This window comes from Miscanthus floridulus, chromosome 19, assembly GCF_019320115.1.
Source record: "Miscanthus floridulus cultivar M001 chromosome 19, ASM1932011v1, whole genome shotgun sequence".
Classification (NCBI taxonomy): domain Eukaryota; kingdom Viridiplantae; phylum Streptophyta; class Magnoliopsida; order Poales; family Poaceae; genus Miscanthus; species Miscanthus floridulus.
In genome coordinates this window covers 16,135,946-16,156,785 of record NC_089598.1, presented here as the reverse complement: position 1 = coordinate 16,156,785, position 20,840 = coordinate 16,135,946, and the positions used below count along the sequence as shown (strand labels likewise).

General features: G+C 44.9%; 2 protein-coding genes across 4 annotated transcripts; one reads left to right on the top strand and one right to left on the bottom strand.

The window, feature by feature from the left end:
* Positions 1-5,094: 5,094 nt before the first annotated feature.
* On the top strand, positions 5,095-6,567 carry LOC136527750 (RING-H2 finger protein ATL46-like). The gene has a single exon (XM_066520582.1). The coding sequence runs from the start codon at positions 5,304-5,306 to the stop codon at positions 6,420-6,422; it is 1,119 nt and encodes a 372-aa protein (XP_066376679.1). The 5' UTR covers positions 5,095-5,303; the 3' UTR covers positions 6,423-6,567.
* Positions 6,568-9,664: 3,097 nt separating this feature from the next.
* LOC136527236 (AP-1 complex subunit gamma-2-like) lies at positions 9,665-19,817 on the bottom strand. 3 transcript variants are annotated; one of them, XM_066519880.1, is made up of 19 exons: positions 19,589-19,816; positions 19,189-19,491; positions 18,951-19,092; positions 18,334-18,507; positions 16,109-16,288; positions 15,575-15,729; positions 15,250-15,340; positions 14,754-14,917; positions 13,977-14,031; positions 13,354-13,476; positions 13,168-13,263; positions 12,612-12,739; positions 11,944-12,048; positions 11,559-11,848; positions 11,099-11,206; positions 10,945-11,019; positions 10,574-10,746; positions 10,215-10,319; positions 9,665-9,906 (listed from the first exon to the last, which is right to left on the bottom strand). In XM_066519880.1, exons 1-19 carry the CDS (start codon positions 19,630-19,632, stop codon positions 9,811-9,813), a joined length of 2,607 nt encoding a protein of 868 aa, XP_066375977.1. In that variant the 5' UTR covers positions 19,633-19,816; the 3' UTR covers positions 9,665-9,810. The 3 variants fall into 3 exon arrangements, with proteins under 3 accessions (XP_066375977.1, XP_066375978.1, XP_066375979.1); XM_066519881.1 differs by lacking the exon at positions 10,945-11,019 and having other exon boundaries at positions 19,589-19,817; XM_066519882.1 differs by lacking the exon at positions 19,589-19,816 and having other exon boundaries at positions 18,951-19,090; positions 19,189-19,325.
* Between the last annotated feature and the right edge of the window lie 1,023 nt (positions 19,818-20,840).

Here is a 20,840-nt window from a genome sequence, read left to right as displayed (position 1 = left end):
GACGCGTGGGGCGGAGATGCGGACAGGGAGACAGACGGAGGCCGGCAACGCGCCACGGGGTGCGCCCGTGAAGAATCTTTTTTGTTGTTTTTCTCATGCCCTGTGGTGGCCGGTGGAATCGCCGGTTCGCCACCGCCACGACTCCTCCGTTTGACCGTGACGCGAACTGAAAACACGGATGGAAACGGCCGCCGGGTCGCCGGCGTGGGCGCGGGCGTGCCCGCTTTTCAGCCAGTGGGCAGTGGCGGAGCTTGCAGCCAAATTGTAGAAAAGAAAATCCATGGACGTGGAGATTTTCTGCTGTTGATGGAGACACTTGGCGGAATCGATGCTTCGGAAATCGAAATCAGAGGGAATCTGAAAATAATAATACAGCCTTGTTTAGTTGGACCTCAAACTCTAAAAAGTTGCTACAGTACTTGTCACATCGAATGTTTGCGGCCCGTACATGGAGCATTAAATGTAGACGAAAAGAAAAACTAATTACACAGTTTGGTGAAAAATTGCGAGACGAACGTTTTAAGACTAATTAGTCAATGTTTGGACACTATTTGCTAAATAAAAACGAAGGTACTACAGTAGCCCCAAATTCCAAATTTTGCGAACTAAACAAGGGCTACAACGTGCTGATTGTTGATTCAGACCTCCGTGTACTGTGGTACGACTCCTGCACCAGCCGCACGTCTCGACTTTCGACGCCCGCGCTGCTGCGCCTGTGGCGCTCGCGCCAGTGCGCCACGCCGCCGCCCAACGCTAGGTCGCTGTCTCGCTGATTTCGCTCGGCGCACCGGACCGGGAAGCTCGCTAGTACAGTATATAGTACGTAGTACACATACGTACAGTATTTCGGATGGGCTGTATCTGGGCCGTAGTATTCGGCCGTTGGCCCACAAAGAAAATAGACGCTCGCTGCTCTGGGCGGTGTGCGGTGACTGGCGAGGAGGGACTGGAAGGTTGGAGACGAGCGCGGACGGGAGCGGGATTCGGAGCGTCCTCGCACCTCGCCGGAGGTCGACTCAATCGCCTCGCCGCCGGAGAGGTTATTTTCAGCCTCGTGGGGGATGGCGTTGGGAGGAGACGCCAAGAGGGAAGAGAGAGAGAGAGAGAGGTGTACGGACGACGGAATGAAAAGAAGCAAGCGACGGTGGTGACGGGGAGGGAAGTGGATCTAGCGCAGGGCTTGACGGTCGGTCGCCACGCGCCACCACCGCGGGAGCCTTCGTGCGGCCGGGAGAAGGGAGCGGGTGAGCGCCGTACAGTCGGGGCGAGTTGGGTTGCGGCCGTGCTGTTGGAATGTATCCCTTCGCTGGACCGTGAGGATGGCGAGTAGGACAGAGAGAGTCAACTGACCTGGGGAATGTGGGGGACTGGGGACGCCTGCGACGACCAAACGAAACACTTACATCATAAATATGCATACGAAACACTTCACATAAAATATGCGGATAGAGTCATAGCAATATATGCAACATTCAGATGAAACGCTTAATCCCTGACGGCGTAACAGACATGAGACTGCTGCAGCATCCTCTTGAACGAAGAAAACAAGTTCGCAAGTGTCAGTGTCATTGTCCTCTGAAAGCAACAGGAAACCGTATGAGCGGAGCGCACGTTTGGGAGGGGGCATGCACGCATGGTCGTCGTCGTCCAGGCGGCGCAGGAACGGGCGTTCCTCCGGACATATATGCATCACGGACTGGTGAGGAGTCATCCGAACCTATAAATCTGTTTGGATTGAGGAGTGGAATGATGTCATCCGGCATCGGGCAGTTAAGGCTGCAGTTCAATTTATAGAATCAACTCATCCGGCGGAAATGCAAGGAGCCACTCCGACTCGGACAGCTTGATCCGGCAGACCAAACAGCCTATATGCACGCCAGCCTCGGCAGGGCGACACGTCGCGTTCTTCGGTTCTTGTCTTGCCATTACCTACCGCCCAAAATGACGGAGCACTGGCGCTAATCTTCTTCCTCTCGGAGGCAGGCCAGCGACTTCCGTCGGACCGTGTGTACGTAAGTAGTGTGATCCGGACCGGACGGGCAAACCTACCCGCGACGCGAGCAGAGCAGGCAACGAGACACCTCACATTATGAGCTGTCCTGTCCTTGCCGAGAGACACCCGGCCGCCCTGCTGCACTGAAACAGTAGTGGTACGGTAGTGCTTCCTCACAGCCATGCTCGCTCGCTAAAGTCGCCATGACCACCATCTATCTACCCCGGATGGGTAGTAGTGATCTGATCACCAGCTGCTAACTAGCCCATTAATGGCAGCACGCATAACAACGACGCTATCACACTATGGGCGATTCCAAAAAATTTTACGCAGTATCTATCACATCGAATCTTGCGGCACATGTATAGAGTACTAAATGTAGACGGAAAAAAAACTAATTGCACAGTTGGGTGAGAAATCGTGAGACAAAACTTTTGAACCTAATTAGTCCATAATTAGACACTAATTGCCAAATACAAACAAAAGTGCTATAGTAGCCAAAATCCAAAAAATTTTGGACCTAAACGGGGCCTATATATATATGCTTCTTCGCTCAAAACGCCTTCGATCGGCTTCAGCTCGTACGTCTAGCTACTCATGTCCATTCTTCCATTATTTATTTTCTTTTTCCTTGGACAGCAACAGTTCTCGCTGTCCTGGCGACGTGTACGGCGTTCGGTGTACCTGTGACAGTGCGTGTGACTGATGAAACGACGTGACAGCCGGCCGGACAACTATCGCTCTTGCCACCTAGCAAACTTTGTCCGCGGACATATCACAGTTCGTTGACGTTGGCGGTGTGCTGCAAGCAACAAGCGTGGCGGCGAGCGCTCGATCGAGCAAATGCATGGCTGCGAACAAACAAGCGGTCTCACCCCGGCGGCAGGCCGGCCGGCAGCCGGTCGATCGGGTGACTGCCTCGGCCGCGCTTGGCGTCGGGGCCCCGGCCTCCCCACCCGCCGCGCGCCTTGCTTGCTTTCCGTCGTTCCGTGGCACGAACGCGACGCGTCGTCGATGCCGCAGTGCACGGGCGCGCGGCAGCCGCACAAAAGGCACAACGACAAGGGGCCGAGGCCGAGGCGACGACGCGAGCAGACGGGTACGGGACCTCGGCTGGGCGGGACGACACGGTGGTGGGCGTGCAGGCGGGGGGCTCCACCGCTCCAGGTGCCCAACACGGGAGCACCGCAAGCAAAGCCGAATCGGTGGGGCTGACGCCGCCACAGTCGTCAACGCACCGGCCGGGAGCCCGGCAACCACCAGCAAACAATAATGTGGGGACGCGACGCCACACGACGGTGTCGTGGTGGCGACACCGCAACATCCTCGCCGCACGTTCAAGAGCCCTGCACTGCGCTGCACGCAGTATTTTTGCGCCGGTTGCCGTGGAATTCCTGGGTTTCAAACGAGCGTTGAGCTGTTGTAGGTATGTTTAGGCAGGGAATTTGCATTGGTGTCTTTAATTTGCAAGAGTGGTTTGGTATAAGCCGCAGTAGGAAGTGTACCACACGGGTGGTTTGGTATAAGCCGCAGTAGGAAGTGTACCACACGGTGCCTGCAGAATTGTGCGTATATAACCTACGGGTGTTAGATCAGGTCATACGATGTGCACAAGTACATGGTCTTCGTATATGTATTCTAATCACATTCTATCCATGCAATGAAGGATTCTATCGGTGTGGTAGTGTCGTAGTTATACTACAAAAGAGGGGAATGTTGAGAAAAATCATAAGTTGTGGATTGATGCCATAGTTTTTTTCCCCTCTGTTTCCCAACGGCTTTTCTCCCAAGTTCCGAGGTTGATTGGCAACAGGAGTGGTGGTCAGGGCTCAGGGGGGGTCCGATCTCTCGATCTGGACCTCAGGCTCAGCCACACGTGTGGCAAGTGGCAACGCAACTGACGCACAGCACAGACACGCACTTCACAGTTTTGCGACAGATGGGATGTTGATGCAGCAGAACGCACGCATCGCTACCAGTCCACCATCACGCGGTCCTCGACTTTCGATGGATAAAATGCAGCGAAAAATCTCATCCGGCACCAGAAATCTCCACCGAATTCCGCTGAAAACAAGCCGCACGCTGCCATCCACCCTCCACCTCCAGTCCTCCACCGGCACAAGCGACGACGCTCCAACGCTCCACAGAAATTGCCATCGGCCCCGGCCACCATCATTTTCCCGCCTTTTGCCCGCCCGGTGCCTCCCCGAGCATTCATTCCTTTGCTCTTTTGGCTTTTCTTTGCGTCGCACGAGGGACCGAGGACGAGGAGAGAACGAGACCGCAGCCGGCCCGGGTTCCTTGCACAGTGGCACCACGCACCTTTTTCGCGAGAAAACGGCCTTCTAACTGCAGCATCGCCCGCCCAGTCATATTCCAAAGCTGGAAGTGGGAACCCAAATACGAGAAGGAAAGAACGCAGTACCAACCTTGCAGAAAAGGTTCAGAGATCGCAATCTTTCTCACTTTGCCCTTGTTTAGTTGGGCTCCAAAATTCAAAAAGTTGCTACAGTATCTGTCACATTGAATGTTTGCGGCCCGTGCATGGAGCATTAAATATAGACGAAAAGAAAAACTAATTGCACAGTTTGATGGAAAATTGCAAGACGAACGTTTTAAGCCTAATTAGTCAATGTTTGGACACTATTTATCAAATAAAAACGAAGGTGCTACAGTAGCCCCAAAATCCAAAATTCGCGAACTAAACAAGGGCTTTGATGTCAGACAGCGAATCCAGGTTCGTTACATGAAGATCACTACTATATATGGGTTCTTTCTCACTTTTTTTTTAAAGATTTTATTTTATTAAGATACAAGTTTATGATTAGGTATAGAAATGTGACAGGCTGATATATATAGTATAAAGGATTAGGATGGTGGTTGAAATAATTTGGTTTTGATCAGTGCTATTCAAAAGTCACGGTTTGGCCTAGTGCAAAATGTCAAAAGAAAAGAACGAGATTAGTGGACTTAGCTCAGTCCTTTACCTTTGCAGAAAAGGCCACGTATGCTCTGCTGCTTTTGTAGGTTTGGTTTGGTTGCTTCCGTGGCCGTGTGTTTGTGTCTCCCCCAATTGCATATATAAGCATGGGGCTAGTCACGCTTCACAAGCCTTTCCCTCATCGCCTAATGCCTTGGCCCCTTGCCCCTCCTGCAAGTTGCCGGCAACCGAGAAGCTACCACTACTAGCTGCTCAGGCTCAGCTCAGCTCAAAAAGCCGCTCGGGTTTAGTGCACGAAATGAGCAGCGCGCTGCCCGCAGCAGATTGGGCTAGGGCGTCGATAGGGAGGACGAGGACGAGGAGGGAGAGATGTTGCTGCTGCTAGGATTAGCCACGGGCCTCGCCGTCGCCGGCGAAGTCGAGAAGCAGCAGGACGGCGGCGGGGCGTCGTCCTCCGGGGACGGCGGCGGGGCGTCGTCCTCCGGGGGCGGCGGCGGCGGCCATGGCTCGAAGATTAGCCCCGCGGTGCTGTTCGTCGTGGTGATAGCGGCCGTGGTGCTGTTCGTCTCCTGCCTGCTGCATCTCGTGGTCAGGCTCTTGCTCAGGCGCGGCCGCGCGCGCGCACGGGACGAGGCCGACGGTGGGGTGAACGCGGCGGGCAGCGGCGGGGAGGAGTCCGCGTTGCAGAGGCAGCTGCAGCAGCTGTTCCACCTGCACGACGCCGGGCTGGACCAGGACGTCATCGACGCGCTCCCGGTGTTCCTGTACCGGGAGGTGGTGGTCGGCGCCGGCGCCAAGGAGCCGTTCGACTGCGCGGTGTGCCTGTGCGAGTTCGCCGGCGAGGACCGGCTGCGGCTCCTGCCGCTGTGCGGGCACGCGTTCCACATCGACTGCATCGACACCTGGCTGCTCTCCAACTCCACGTGCCCGCTGTGCCGGTGCGCGCTCGGCGCCGACGCCGCCGCGCTGTTCGTCGACGGGTTCGACGAGGAAGGCGGCGGGTGGAAGCACGAGCACGCTGTGGTCCCCGTGCGCCTCGGCAAGTTCAAAAACCTGTCCAGGGCGGCGCCTGGCCCCATCCGCGACGGCGCCGGCATTGTGACCAGGGAGGACGGCGAGACGAGCAGCAGCCTGGACGCCAGGCGGTGCTACTCCATGGGCTCCTACCAGTACGTCCTCGCGGAGGCGAGCCTCCAGGTGTCCGTCCACAGGAGGCACGGCGACGGCCATGCCCGGGCCGGGGCGAGGCTCAGAGGTGTCGGCGTGGGCTCCAACCCCGCAGGCACCGAGACCGCCGCCGGCGGCGGCGGCACCGAGGGGAAGAGGATCGGCGCGGGCAGCAAGGGCGACAGCTTCTCGGTGTCCAAGATTTGGCAGTGGCCGCGGAACGGCAAGGGGAAGCTTCCCGTACTCGCGTCCGATGACTCGCCGGCGATGAACATGAACGGCAGGCTGCCGTGGCAGAGGCCTAGTCTCGGGGATTCGTGAATCGTGACACAAAGAAAGCGTGTGTGGTGGTGCGTGCTCCAAACTTTATTGAGCTGATTTGCTCGCCCGTTAAACCGCTGAAGAATTTGTTCATAGGCATTCGTTCATCTTATTTTACTAGTAAATCCCATTTGCTTGTGGTGGTGGTGGTCATCTTGGCTTTCTAGGTGCATGATGAAGATGAAATTTGGGTGTGCTGATTATACCATGTTCTGATGTTCAACAGAGCATCCCATCTAGCGGCCTGTTCGTTTCGGCTGAATTGGCTTACTGCTGACTGGTTTGATGTGAGAGAAAAACAATGTTCAAGCCGTAGATTATAAGCCAGATACGAGCGAATAAGCCGAAACGAATTGGCTTTAGAATTAGCATGGGATTGTGAGTTTTTGTGTTGCCGTTCCTTCATTTGCCATTGGCCAGCGTCTTTGCTCACATTTCAGTGGGGATCTATATAACAACAAAATTGTACTTGGGAAAATGATACTCCTAAGTTTTACTAGAAGATTAGTGCAGAGACGAAATTGCCCTCGCAAACTTGAGGTACCAATCACAGCATTATTTTTTGTCTTCTTGGTCACACTCTTAATTTTATTTTGCGAGGACACTGTTTCGAAGCAGTACTAGTTTTAATGGCAGATTCTTGCCTTAGCAAGCAAGTGTTTGTACGCTAGTACTGTTGCTCAATGTTCAAGTCATCACAAGGACTTGTGAAGCAGAAGGGACCATACACTTGCACCCATAGAATTCGCAATCCGTTCACGCTCACGGCTTTTCTTTGAAAAAATAGAGGAGGAAGCGAGGAAATTTAGGGGCTGTTTGGATTGATGACTGCCAGGCAAGAGGCTCCCCAGGCATCGATCTCCACCCCAGGCGTCCAAAATCGGACGCCTGGGGGAGCTCCCTGCGTCAGGCAACTTTGCCAGGGCAGTAACCAAACTAGCCCTTACAGCACAGGATCGGACTCGTTCCAGCCCAACCACTCCATTTTCGCAGAGCCATGAAAGATACTAGTAGCACCGAAAATTAGGTCACCGTGATGACGAATCAAAGCAGCTTTATTAGGATTGACTGACGTTGCAGCGGTGCAAGTAGTAATGTGATGTTACAGGAGAGGTTTTTTCATGACCATGCATCTGCCAAATTGTTCGCCGATTCTGCAGGCGATCTACACCAACAGAAACAGTAAAGTTGCAGCAATCCGATTGGAAAACGGCTGCAGGAACGGGGCGAAAATAAGAATAGTTAATCAGACACGTCCCGGGTTTGCTAACTTGGGACTGGAGCGTCTCTGAATCGCCCCGAGAGCGATGGATGGGTTTTGTACAGGTCGTGTTTATCGTCTAGTCTAGCAGCACCAGGTGTCCTTTTGGTTTGGGTGATAAGCATGACTGACAACCTGTTCGTTTGGCCGTGGCTTGTCGTAAACGATCGTAAATTTTCAGCTGGAACAGTATTTTTCTCTCACACAAATCAGCCAGCAGTACTTCTTCACGAACCAGCAACGATATGAACCAGCCAACCGAACAAACTGAAAGTACCGTTGACTGATTTATTATAAGATAAAAATATTATCACTAAAAAAATACGGCTTATAAGCCAAGCGATCAGGGCTCAGACAGCTGCAGCAGCAGCATGTGAGGCCCTGGTCCTAAGCGTGTGCGGTTATGTGTCCGTATCCGGTATTAAACGGACAGCAAGTACTGCTGACCTTTCAATATGATGGCAGATGCCTCGCCATCACAGTGCCGCATTCAATGTGCCCGTTGCACGGCTCAGTGATTAGCGATTTGCACCGCTCCACTGGGTTGCAATTGCAACAACACAGCTTGGCAAATTGGTTGTGCGATCGTGTCATGAAATGACAGGATGTAGATGCTTTCGGCTGACATGTTTGGCCCGTGCTAAGGGCGTGTTTAGTTCCGAAAATTTTTGGCTTTTGGCTACTGTAGCACTTCGTTTGTATTTGGTAAAAATTGTCTAATTATAGACTATTTAGGCTTAAAAGATTCGTCTCACGATTTCTCGACTAACTGTGTAATTAGTTTTTTTTCGTCTATATTTAGTACTCCATGCATGTGCCGCAAGATTCGATGTGATGGTTACTATGCAAAATTTTTTGGCTTTTGGGTGGAACTAAACGGGACCTAATTAACGGGCAGCACCAAACAGGACGTCAGTACTGGTAGTACCAAACAGCATTTAATACATGTAAGATTAGTCAAGAAGTTATGGAGACTTATTGAGGTGATTAAATACAGATACCGAGTCTAAAAGTTGGGGCGCCGACGGTAAAAGCAGAGGGGTAAAGTTGGAATGAGCCAACCAAGGCACGCACACATGCCTGAAACAAACAAGGGCGACAAATGAAATGATGGTAAATGCTTCTGAGTACTGTTACTACAGGATGTCTGGAGCAGTGGAAACAAGTACCACTACAGAATTGTGCTGAAGTTGTCACACTGCACTCGTGCAATCAGTCTGATGTTGACCATCAAGGATCATGCGCAGCGCAAATGCCTGACAACGCACCCAGAAAAACTCGAGTGGGCAACAGATCGTGCTTTCCGTACATCCAGATAAAGTTGAGGAGCATCAAGGCCTTGTTTAGTTCGCAAAATTTAGATTTTGGGTCTACTGTAGCACCTTTGTTTTTATTTGGCAAATAGTGTCCAAACATTGACTAATTAGGTTTAAAACGTTCGTCTCGTAATTTCCCATCAAACTGTGCAATTAGTTTTTCTTTTCGTCTACATTTAATGCTCCATGCATGGGCCGCAAACATTCGATGTGACAGGTACTGTAGCAACTTTTTGGAAATTGGGTAGCAACTAAACAAGGGCCAAATCAGACCAAATTTATCTGAATTTGCTAAGTCAAACTTAAAAACCTTGGGACCAAATGAACTTATCAGCCCAGCTTATTTGCCATGTGACTGTTTTTCTTTCACAACAAAACAGCATCAGCTGGCTTATCAGCCGCAGAGGCGAACAACACATGAAGGAACACACATGAAAAACAAATAATTTATCTGTGTACAATAAGCCTGTACGAGCTTGAGTAGAAAAATAAATAATTACATTGGGAAAAATCATGATACAACACATTCCTTTGATGCTTGGTATGCGGGGAAAAGGGTGAAAATTTTGGTTACCCTTTAGTCCAATATACACCAACATATAAATACATTTCGGCAAAACTGAGGATATATCATTAATCGCTGCCATCTACTGTACGCTATAAAGAGAATGGACGGCCAAAACCAACTACAAGTGTACACAACTCATTAGCAGGCAAGCAGAAGTGAGAATAATGGTCAGGAACAAGAATACGAACGCCTTGCCTGCAGCACGCTGAAAGAGCACCCCCAACCCTATAGACACAGGTGGCACTACAACCCAGCAGGAAAATTGCTGATTTGACCTTGCTCCAGCCTGTCCTCACCATTCACTTTATAAGACATCCGGATACGCATTGCAAGTGGTTTCTATGAGGCAAACAGTCCAGAATCAGAATGGATAGACAAAAATTCAAGAACAAACTTCAAGCACAAGCCATGATCAGACTATTCATCAGTGTGTTAGGCTTTGCTTGCATTAAGAAAACTCATTATCAACTGAAAGGAACTGTATCAGACACTATTCTTGATGCATCATTTTCATAGGGACATGCAAAAGCTGAGTTACCAATTACAATCTCTAAAATACCATATTGGTTCAGACGTTTAAAAAAAAAGGAAACAAAGTTACGCCACATTCAAGAAGAGGGGGGAGGGAGGGGGAGGGGGTGACATACCTGCCCATGCTGGTTGTTGGTGACACTGAGGCTTTGTGTGACTGACCCATTTCCACTGGCGGGAAGAGTGCTACTGCTAGCTGGGTCCAAACGCAATTGGATGAACTGAAACACAGGGCAACAGAGGTGAGCAAAACATCAAATGTTAGGAAACTACAGCCCTTTTAATGTCAGTTAAAAACATATCTTGTCTGTGAACAATTTCATCATATATGGGTTTTCACCCTATAACAATCAGTTGAGTGATTACAAGATTTGCAACAGAAACTTAGCAACTTGGTCAGTACGGCTGACTATTTAAGATCTCTGTTGTCAGAGAATGAGATTAGTGTCAGAGGAATCTCAGGGGCGAATGCTACCTTTGGCACAGCTGCCTGGAAGACAAAATCTGTGAATGTAGTGGTTGCCAAATTTGTGAAAGAAGCATTAATTGTAGTCTCCTGAGGTTTTCCAGGTTGCTTCTTGAAACTGAATGTGATCCTCAAGGTTGCACTCTGGAATGCTGTGATTGTAGGGTAAGCTGCATTCTCATCTGGCAAACATGCAAATTGAGTAACAGTAAATTTCGTTGGTTATGGGGAAGGTTACTAATCAGTAGTCAGTAGGAAAACGCAAAAGCCGCCTTTGAAGTCACCTTAAGTTTGATATGGAAGGGAAATCAAACTCAGTGACTTTTAGGGGGTATTCGCAACTTTTCCTTATATCAGATAATCAAGCATTAGGAGCTGACCAAGAAGAGATGTGCTTGAGGACAAACCATCAAGAAGATCCACAACTTGAGGTGTAACAGGGACAGGTTTAGTCTCTGCAACATGGTGTCAGACAAATAAGCACAAATGACAAAAACTCAAAAAACAAATTGTCCATACAGACAGTTTTTTTACCTATGGCAGGAAGGCTAAAGTTTGACGTTGGTGTGCCATTTTGTACAGGAGATGAACCGATAGATAGAAGATCCATCAGAATGTCAGTGCTTGTAGATGGAGCTCCGCCTAGACATAGACCAGAACAAACTCATAAGCAACATTTCAGCTAGCAATGTCACTACAACCAGCATAAATGCATAATTAACAGATCTTAACTGTCTCAAACAAGATGCACTCAACAAGGTTTAACCCTATTTATAGAACAGGAAGGTATGCACCACTGGCATAAGTTAAAACAAAACTTGGACTATGTGTTGAGAAATAGTAAACCTGTTGCACTACTGGCATAAATTAAAGCCAAATGTGTACTATGTGGCGAGAAATAATAAAAATATGATAAAGCATGATGTGCTTTGTGTGCAAACAAACAAGCAGCAGAAGCAAATTATTAAGAAAGGAAAATAGTTTAGTGTAAGACCTATAGGAGACGAATCAGTCAAACCAATACCCAACAGATCCTGTAGAAAATCATTAGGTGCTGTAGTAGGGGCCGAAGTAGTCACTGGAGCATCATCAGAACTCAAATCAAGCAAATCAGCCAAAGGAGCTGCTGGTGGCTTTGCTACGCCATTTGGAAGCTTAAGTGGGCCTCCAGAAGTGGCTGCTGGAGCAGAATTTACAGATGAAACTGCAGCCTGTATAGAAGCAGCTCTCTTCACCAAATAATTAGCTTCATCCAATACAGGCATCCGTTCAAGCAAAGATGATCTGCGCATACACCAGCATTATCCATATTACTATTTTCTTTGACTACTATATGGAATACAAAATTATCCTCAATAATTGCAGAATCTCCCACTCACTTTATAGATTGATGTCTTTGTATAATGGAACTGAATTCAATAGATCTTTGCTGCAATTCAAGCACAGTATTCCCTTTATTTTGAGCAACTATATCTTTTATCCTCCTGGCAACACAAGAACAAAAAAATGATAAAATCATGCAGCCACTTTACGATAGATCACATGAATCTAATGAACTTGTTTCAAGGCATGCATTACAAGACTTGAAACTAAGCTGACACTGCATGTAAACAAAGCTAAAGACATGAAGAAAAACACAGACTGTTACACTATAAACTCAACGATATACAATTCTTATTGCTGAGGATGATCAAAATGATATAGTTCACAAGAAATTATGTGATCCACAGACCACAATTACCAAACCAAGTTGGAAACTGTGGACTGCTGTTCTGTTATTGCGACAATTGTGAACCTAGTGTTTACTTGTTTAATGATTGGCAAGCGCATACTGTTCATGGACAAATATAGAGAAGAAAAATAAAACATTTTTTTTTTAAAAAATCCATAGCCGGTATAAAACAAACTCCATGTGAGTCAACATACATAAACTCTGCTACTTCACACAAAAATACACTGTATTTGAGTCATTTGTTAGGTTGTCCCACTATGGTACAAAGTATTTAACTATGACACAAGGACAAGGTCCAGTTCAACAATAACTTACTCTGATGTTGGTGGAAACCGGGAGGAAAGCTTCAAAAGAGAGACAAGACACATAGCCCTAGTAGTAACATCTGCAGAGTAGCGCTGAAGAACAGCCTCTACGGCATCCACAGCATCAGATTCTGTTACCTGAACAAGATCAGGAATTGACCAAGCCGTTTGACACTAATAAATTTTAGGAGCAATACTCCTAAATGAAATACATAAAGAGAAGGCCAATGAGGGAAGATGCTAGAGCTATAAACTATATACAGGCAGAGATTCTGCAATCAATCATAAATGCAGCCATACGAGTAAATGAATGGTCACATAACTTCTCCCAATGACAGCCATTACAGATAACACAGGTAATCGCAATTCACAAGGTGATCACAAGGGAGGCTGTCAAAATTGTATATACACTGATTTGGAGCAGTTTGAACATAGCCTACAAATTATTTGCATGAAGAAAGTAACAAGACTACATAACAATATAAGATGGAATCATCAGTGCAGAGTCTTCTCAGTAGAAAGTGTATAACCAAGTAGGGATGGCTGCCAAGAATTTTTTTACTCACCGTGATCGGTTCCTCCATGTCCAACATACTAAGATTGTTGACCAGCATTTCTCCATATTCACCGATGCACCAAACAGCCACCCTAACTAAACTTTCCTAAACATATCAACATAGAAGAGATCTATGCACATTAGATACATAATCCAACAGTATACATCACAAAGAACATTAATTCTTTCTCCATACCTGTTCACCAGATGCTTGCAATGCCTTATATAATGACCTGACTGAATATCCTTGAAGTTCAGATGCATTACTCATTAGAACTATAAGAGCATGCCATACATCATCCTTTACGTAATTACCAGCCTGCGGACATGAAAGAGTACAACATCAATTTGGATCTTTAATTTACCAGTGCAACAGAAATTCATGCTCATACATTTACAGCTCATAGATTTACTTGGCGGAAGGGAAATCATATAGAAACAAAGGTTCATGCAACACAAAATGTGGCAGATTATTTGGCAATTGACATTTTGGTTTAGTACGTTGGTCTTGGGTCTTTTCACTGGTGGAGTTACCACACCTGGAAGGTGTGGGTGACACAAGGATTTGATAATAGACATTGCTGGGACTGCATAGATCATAGATCACAACTCCCTAACATGATATTCCAGTTAATACTTTAATAGTAGTCAGTAACCCTGATCAAGTATGCAAGTCTTTCTCTCCTTAAGTTAGGTAAAAAAAAGATTATTCTACAGAGCATATGAGTAACTAGTATAGCTGTAGAATTGCTAGTCATGCAACAAGAGAGAAAGGCCCAGAAAGCTCTAATAACTGTACTGCAGTACTGCTCCACGTACCAGAGATAAAACTCTGAACATCTGGTCTAAGTACCATAGCTTGTCCAGGGAAAACCTAACAAAAAAATGCCAAACCATTAATTTCCCATAAACCGACAGGAAATAGACAAAATGTTTCATTATTTTTCAATACCAGCACCAAATTTAAAACAATTCATCAAGCACAGATATGGGCCCAAAATAATTAAATAACCAAAGCGTGTTGTAGTTAGGCAGAATAAGGGGGAAGGGGGACTGGGGGAGAAAAGGAGTAGCAGCTCCATGCTGTGTCAAAACTCAATATGAATAAAAGACCAAAACACTGATATTACAGTAGCATACTGCAAAAGAAAGTGTATTGAGAATGATGTATATGTCATGTTCCTATAAGTGATAGAACTCAGAAAATTAGGCTGATATAAATATGTGGAAAGAACTATGATTAAAGACTTTAGGCAAGATCAAAAGAGGGCGTGAGAAGAAAAAGACTACTAGTCAGATGAAAACAAATCAATTCACATTCGTTAATGAATCATGCTCCCTTATTCCATTTACCTGCCTCCATCTAGGAGGCGACAAAGACACTGTACCACAGGAAAATGCAACACTTATTGCACAAGCCAAAATCATTATCGTTTATCAATTATATATGTCCATATGTCTAACAATAGTGGATACACAATAAATATTGGGGCAAACATCAGATTTTTCTTCAAATTGCATGCAGAGAACAAAACTGCACAAACCATAAGTCATCCACAACAAGGAGAAATGCTGGATCCAGAATTATTAACTTACTTTTCAACTATTGAGCATATATTAGCAGTGAGGTCTTCCTTGAATTCTTGATCACTCACTTCAAGGTAATCAACAAGTTCCTTAGTCAATGGCTTTACATTTGTATCATTTACAAGTAGGTAAACAAGTTCCAGGGCCCTTTTACGAATAGAGACATCTGCATCCTGAGCGTACATATGTGATAGAAAATAAGTACAAAACCAGCTTAGGAATCCAGTAGAAAGTGACAGGTCCATGAAACAGATCCATAAACAGGGCAGGTAAATAGAAAATGTGTTGAAAATAAAATAATTGTTCTAGGATCAAAGTTTTTTCCCTTGTTATTTATAAATTAAGTACAGGGCCTGGAAATCATACAAAGCAGGAAAGAACTGTCTTCTCAAGGTAAAAAGAAATGAGCAAACCCTTATCTCAGTCATACATGATGAGCATCTTTTATTCCACAAAAGGGACAAAAAGGATAGATGCATCACATTAGTCTGGCAAATTTTGTTACCTTGACACACTCTAAAATTGTTGCCCTGTGCCTCTGCACAGCTTGTGTATCTACGGCGATGGCCTTCATAAGCATGTTTAGGGCAACATATCTGAAAAGGCAGTATATACAATGAGAACTTTAGTTATGACATATGATAGATGGGACAACATTCTTGTAGTCTACAGAATAGCGTTGTAATCAACATTACGCCTAAAACATCAAACCACAAAGAAATTAAAAACATAAATAGATATAGAAACCATTCCGCCCTTTTGTCCTACATATATATTAAAAAAAAGACATGTTCATCGTATCAGTTGCCTAAGAGCAAGAGCAAATCTACCTTATGTTGTTATCACGGTTGGACAAAAATCGACCCAAAATATTAATTGCCAACACACGTAAACCACTTGTAGCTTCAATGCCCATTATTGTCTCCACACATTCATATAAAATTGCATTTCCAGCATTCTTATTTGACTCGGTTTTCGTTGAAACCTGGAAAAGGAATTCATGCGTTTATAATCCACACAAAGATAAAGGGAATGCCAAGTGCAAAGATAACCCAAAAAGGGTACAAAGATAAAGATGATGATAATAACAATAATAACTTAACATCCGTATTACACAGTTTTCAAAATCTAGCAGCAGTAACTCACTGGGAAAGATCTAGATGAAACACCATCAATTTGAACTTAACAAACCACAGATTACTGAGGACAGTGCCACTAGAAGTTCATATTGCTATAGTTATATATAACATTGCTACATGAGCTGTGGTAATTATTCACACTTGGAATAATATTGTAATACATAAGGTGTGGTAATTATTTAAGAGAAATGGTTATGTGTATAAAATACAAGATGAACAAACCACCTGAGCAAGAATATCATTGATATACTCGCTGCAATCTGCATCTCCTTGACCCAGTATTCGCATGAGTTTAAGCACTCGGATATGTAAGAATGGATCTGTGATGCCACCAATGTCGTATTCAGGAGCATATGAACTGTTGGACACATCTCTCAGTATTCGGACCAGTCCTTCAAGGCAGTTCTGCAACAAGAAGGCTTTGTCAGAACATTTATTGACACAAATGAAAATGCAAGTCAGCAATGTAAAAAAAAAATCAACTATCAGGCAGAAAAGAAGAAAATTTGCACTTCTGGTGCAGATCACAACAAAGGGAACGGTTGCGTACACAAAAAAAGGTCACACTATTGTATCAATGTTTATAGTGGTACTTTGTGTTAAGGTATCAGCACATGAATGATCCAAATTAGCAAGGCTAGGTCTGAGATTTATGCATTCCAATGTGGAACATGCAGGTGTGAGAAAGACAGTCTGTCAGTGTTGAACTGTTGACTAGTCATTAAAAAACTAGAGCAACCTAGGAGAAACTAGGTCGCATTGTAAATAAGAAGAAATAGGCACCAAAATTCAGAGTCATAGAGGACTCGTAACTGGGTGGCACAGGTGTATACCCATTCACACCATCTATCAAGTCAATCAGATCGATTTGAAAATTCTATGCTACATACTGGATCAATGCTATAGAGAGACGGGGATATTGATGAAGATGTTAGCCATAGAATCAAAGCAGGGTGGATGAAGTGGCGCCAAGCATCTAGTGTCCTATGTGACAAAAGGGTACAACAGAAGCTAAAAGGCAAGTTTTATAGGACGGCGATTAGACCTACTATGTTGTATGGTGCAGAATGTTGGCCTACAAAAAGACGACATGTTCAATAGATAAGTGTCGCGGAAATGCGTATGTTACGTTGGATTTGCGGTCATACAAGAAGGGATCGAATTCGGAACGATGAATACGTGATAGATTAGGGGTAGCACCAATTGAAGAAAAGCTTGTCCAACACCGGTTGAGATGGTTTGGACGTGTCCAACGGAGACCTCCAGAGGCACCGGTGCGTAGTGGAATCCTAAGCCAGGATGGTAACGTGAAGAGAGGCAGAGGAAGACCGAAGTTGACTTGGGTAGAGGTAATAAAAGGAGACTTGAAAGGATGGAATATACCCAAAGACTTAGCCTTAGATAGGAGTACTTGGAAGACAGCTATTCACGTGCCTGAACCTTGATCGCTTCTGCTGGGTTTCAACTCTAGCCTACCCCAACTTGTTTGGGACTTAAAGGCTTTGTTGTTGTTGTTGTTGTTGTTGTTGTATGCTACATACTATTACAGCTACCAAGGTTTATTAGTGAAAACCTTGCCAACTACGTAGAAGAAACAACATACATACCAATATGCTTTTAGCATTAAGTGATGATTATATCCTGCTATTAGTCAAAAATAGGGAGTTTGGGTTGCACTGCATCCCTTGCTAACAGTGCTAATGATGCTGTTGCTCACAGGTCATTTCAGACAGATAACAGAAACCTAACAAATACTACAGTGTTCTCCTAGAAATCAGTGTCAGCTAGCTCAAAATATATATTCTACTATTGAGGCAAGCAAAAAAAATTGGAATGACTAATCAACAGCATCATACATTTCATAGATGGTAAAAAGAGAAAACATAAAATGCCCAGGTTATTTAAAGCAGGACAGATGCTGTGAGTCCATACAAAAGACATGTCACATAAACTAAAAGACCATGCCAAGTTTCCAAAAGTAAATGGACCGGATCAATTTAGACTAAGGATAAAACTTGAAATTCTTTTAACATGGTCATTTTCACTGGTGTGAATGAAAAAAAGAATAACTTAGATCTCAGACATCCAAGTATGGCAAACACACAAGGATTTCACCATGTTAACACGGAAAAAGGAATGAAAATAATAGCCATTGCTATCTAACATCGAGACTGAAGACACTAGGGGGTGTGGTTTGAGGAACCACCCCACCCTAGATGAGTTGGTGCATCATGAGTCCATCCGTCAAATTTAGTGGAACTCCATTCCTCATGCTTATACCAATATTAGCTTATGAGGAATGAGATCCTGATGAATCAGCCCATTCCATTCCACAAACCAAACAAGTGAGGATGAGAAGATGGAGTATCCCATTCCTCAAACCAAGCACCCCTAAGTGTAAATAATTCTCCAGGAAAGAAGTATTACTCTGGTGATTTTGTCATGCATACCTTCCTCAAGTACTCCAATGCTTCATGGCTCGCTTTACATAGTTCCATGCAAAGCTGAACAGCAGATATCAGAACACCATGATGTTTTTCCTTCAGTAATGATGCGGCAGCACTCATGAAATTTTCTGCCAAGTCTGGAACTTTTCGGACAATCCTTATAGAGCATAAGGCAGCCTACAAAATAACAAGAGCTAGGCAATCAATGAGACCTCTCCACAGCACACGTTTCACAAACTAACCAAGAAGGATAAGTACTGATGATTGGAGAAGAGTGAAAGTGCCCAACTTAGAAATGTTCAGGGTACAAATGAGGCCAATGGTGATAAGGGTTCTTCAATGACAAATTTATTGGAGCTAATATCTAAATGTGTATGATTTTCCAGCACAATCACTCATCACTTATCACTTACCTCTTAAGCATGGTTTTGGTGGTGTTATCAGCTAAAATAGCGAAATGGAAAACTATTGTTCTGGTCCTTGAAACATCTTAATAGTTAATTAACTTTGCGTTTGTAGAATTAGAAGCGGAGCTACTACTACACTCCAGGAATGGAATATCATTACAAGCGCTCAAACAAAATTCACTAGGGGCTAAACTATCTTGTCAAAGTGAGCACCTTCTTCTTTGTATTAGGGTCCCTATTTTGCAACAGCCTCTCCACTTCAAGAGCCAGATCACGCGCCATTTCAGCTGAACATATGTTGCCAAGAGCACAGAGCGCAAGCCCAACAATGAACTGGTTTGAGTGGTTAAGATCTCTGCCCACGTTAAGTAATAACAAATACTCTAGAAATCAGAAATAACCCATAAAAGCATCAACAAACACAACCGGTAAGTGCAGACAGGGTGGATACTGCTTGAGAGAGTTGGTGACGAGCATGAGGACCTCCTGCCGCTCGTCGAGCAGCAGCATGAGTCCTAGATAGCCGATGCGCTTCTCGGGGAAGCCCGCGGCAGCAATAAGCTTGAGGCACTCCATCTGGCCGAAGTGTGTGGGGTAGCCGAGCATGTGGATGAACATGAGCTTGGCCATGTTCCGATGCCGGTAGTCCTGGTCGCCCTCGCTGATGGCGGCCCGTATCGCCGCGCACTCCCGCCGCACCACCGCGCGTTCCTCCGCTGCCGTCTTGCACGCGCGTATCGCACGTATCATGTCCCTGCGAAGAATAGTCACACTCGGATACGTTACACCACGGGCAGATCCGAGGAGGGGTCTGTGAGAAGGATGACGCGATGTAAGAGAGGACGACTCACCGGAGGCGAGTGCCGGAGGAGAAGGGGTTGATGGCGAGGTCCATGGCGAAGTCCTCGACGATCCTCTCGACGGAATCCAGGGCGGGGCGGCGGGGGATCTCACCGCCGCAGGGGCGGACGAGGAGGACGACGACGGGCGGGCGGATCTGGGAGGCGGGCGGAGGCGGCGGCGGTGGTGGTGGTGGGATTTGCGAAGAGGCCCCTGCTTTGTGTTTCGGATTTGTTTAGTCTGAGTCCAAGCTCCAAGGGGATTAGTGGGAGGCATTAGGGATCTGATTATTCTGATAGCACTACCTCAAAAAATGAAGTTTTAGATACAAATTCTTGGTTATGGTGTCAAAATTTTATCTAAATATACAGGGAAAATATTATATTTATGATGTCAAGTAAGTATACTATAAAAATATATCTCATGATAAATCTAATGATATTTATTTGTGATATCATAAATATTGATGCCTTTTTAACAAATTACTTAACTTGATATTATGCTAGAATTGATTCTTTTCTGGACTGAGAGAGTATGTTTTAATTTTGTACTAGTCAAACTGTTTAAAATTTAATTAAATTCATAGACAAAATTATTAATATTTATAAACTAAATATGTATGTTATAAAAATATATTTCACAATAAAAATGATACTTATTTGGTAATACAACGTCGGTACTATAATAGATAAATTTATCAGACTTTAGATAGTTTAATTTAGAACAAAATTAAAATAAATTATTTTTTAGATGAGTGTAGTAATTAAAATAATGTGTGAATAAAAAGGAGAATATCGAAGAACGTCATTTATCAAAAATCCAATTACTATCGATTATTCACATTATGAATAAAATATACTACGCTTTATCCATTTGACCCATGAACACAACATTGACTCGATTTACCTCCTAAACTACTTATTAAATTGGTTAGATTTAGCCATTAATGAATTTTTATTTTCACTCCTCATACCAAATGTGTTTAGCTTGTCCCGGAAATATTACAATTTTGGATTAATGACTAACCCAAACTTTATCAAATTTGACTAAATTTATATAAAAATATTGTTCGCATTTATATGTTCAAATATATTTACTATGAAAATATATATTTCATATTAATTCTTACAATAATACTTATTCGGTATCATAAATACAAATACATTTGGGTATCCCTAGGGGCAAAGTCAAATCTTTGACTTAGGAATACATATGTGTCAAATATTTGACTGAGAAAGAAGCTAGAGTTATACTCTACTCTTC

What these genes read in the sequence shown, in the direction of transcription:
- LOC136527750 (XM_066520582.1), top strand. Translation starts at nt 5,304, where the DNA reads ATGTTGCTGCTGCTAGGATTAGCCACGGGCCTCGCCGTCGCCGGCGAA.
- LOC136527236 (XM_066519880.1), bottom strand. Translation starts at nt 19,632, where the DNA reads ATGGACCTCGCCATCAACCCCTTCTCCTCCGGCACTCGCCTCCG. An exon ending in AACCGTGATAACAACATAAG is followed by an intron (nt 15,341 to 15,574) that starts GTAGATTTGCTC and finishes CTGCCTTTTCAG; the next exon opens with ATATGTTGCCCTAAACATGC. An exon ending in CTCAAGCACATCTCTTCTTG is followed by an intron (nt 10,747 to 10,944) that starts GTCAGCTCCTAA and finishes CATGTTTGCCAG; the next exon opens with ATGAGAATGCAGCTTACCCT.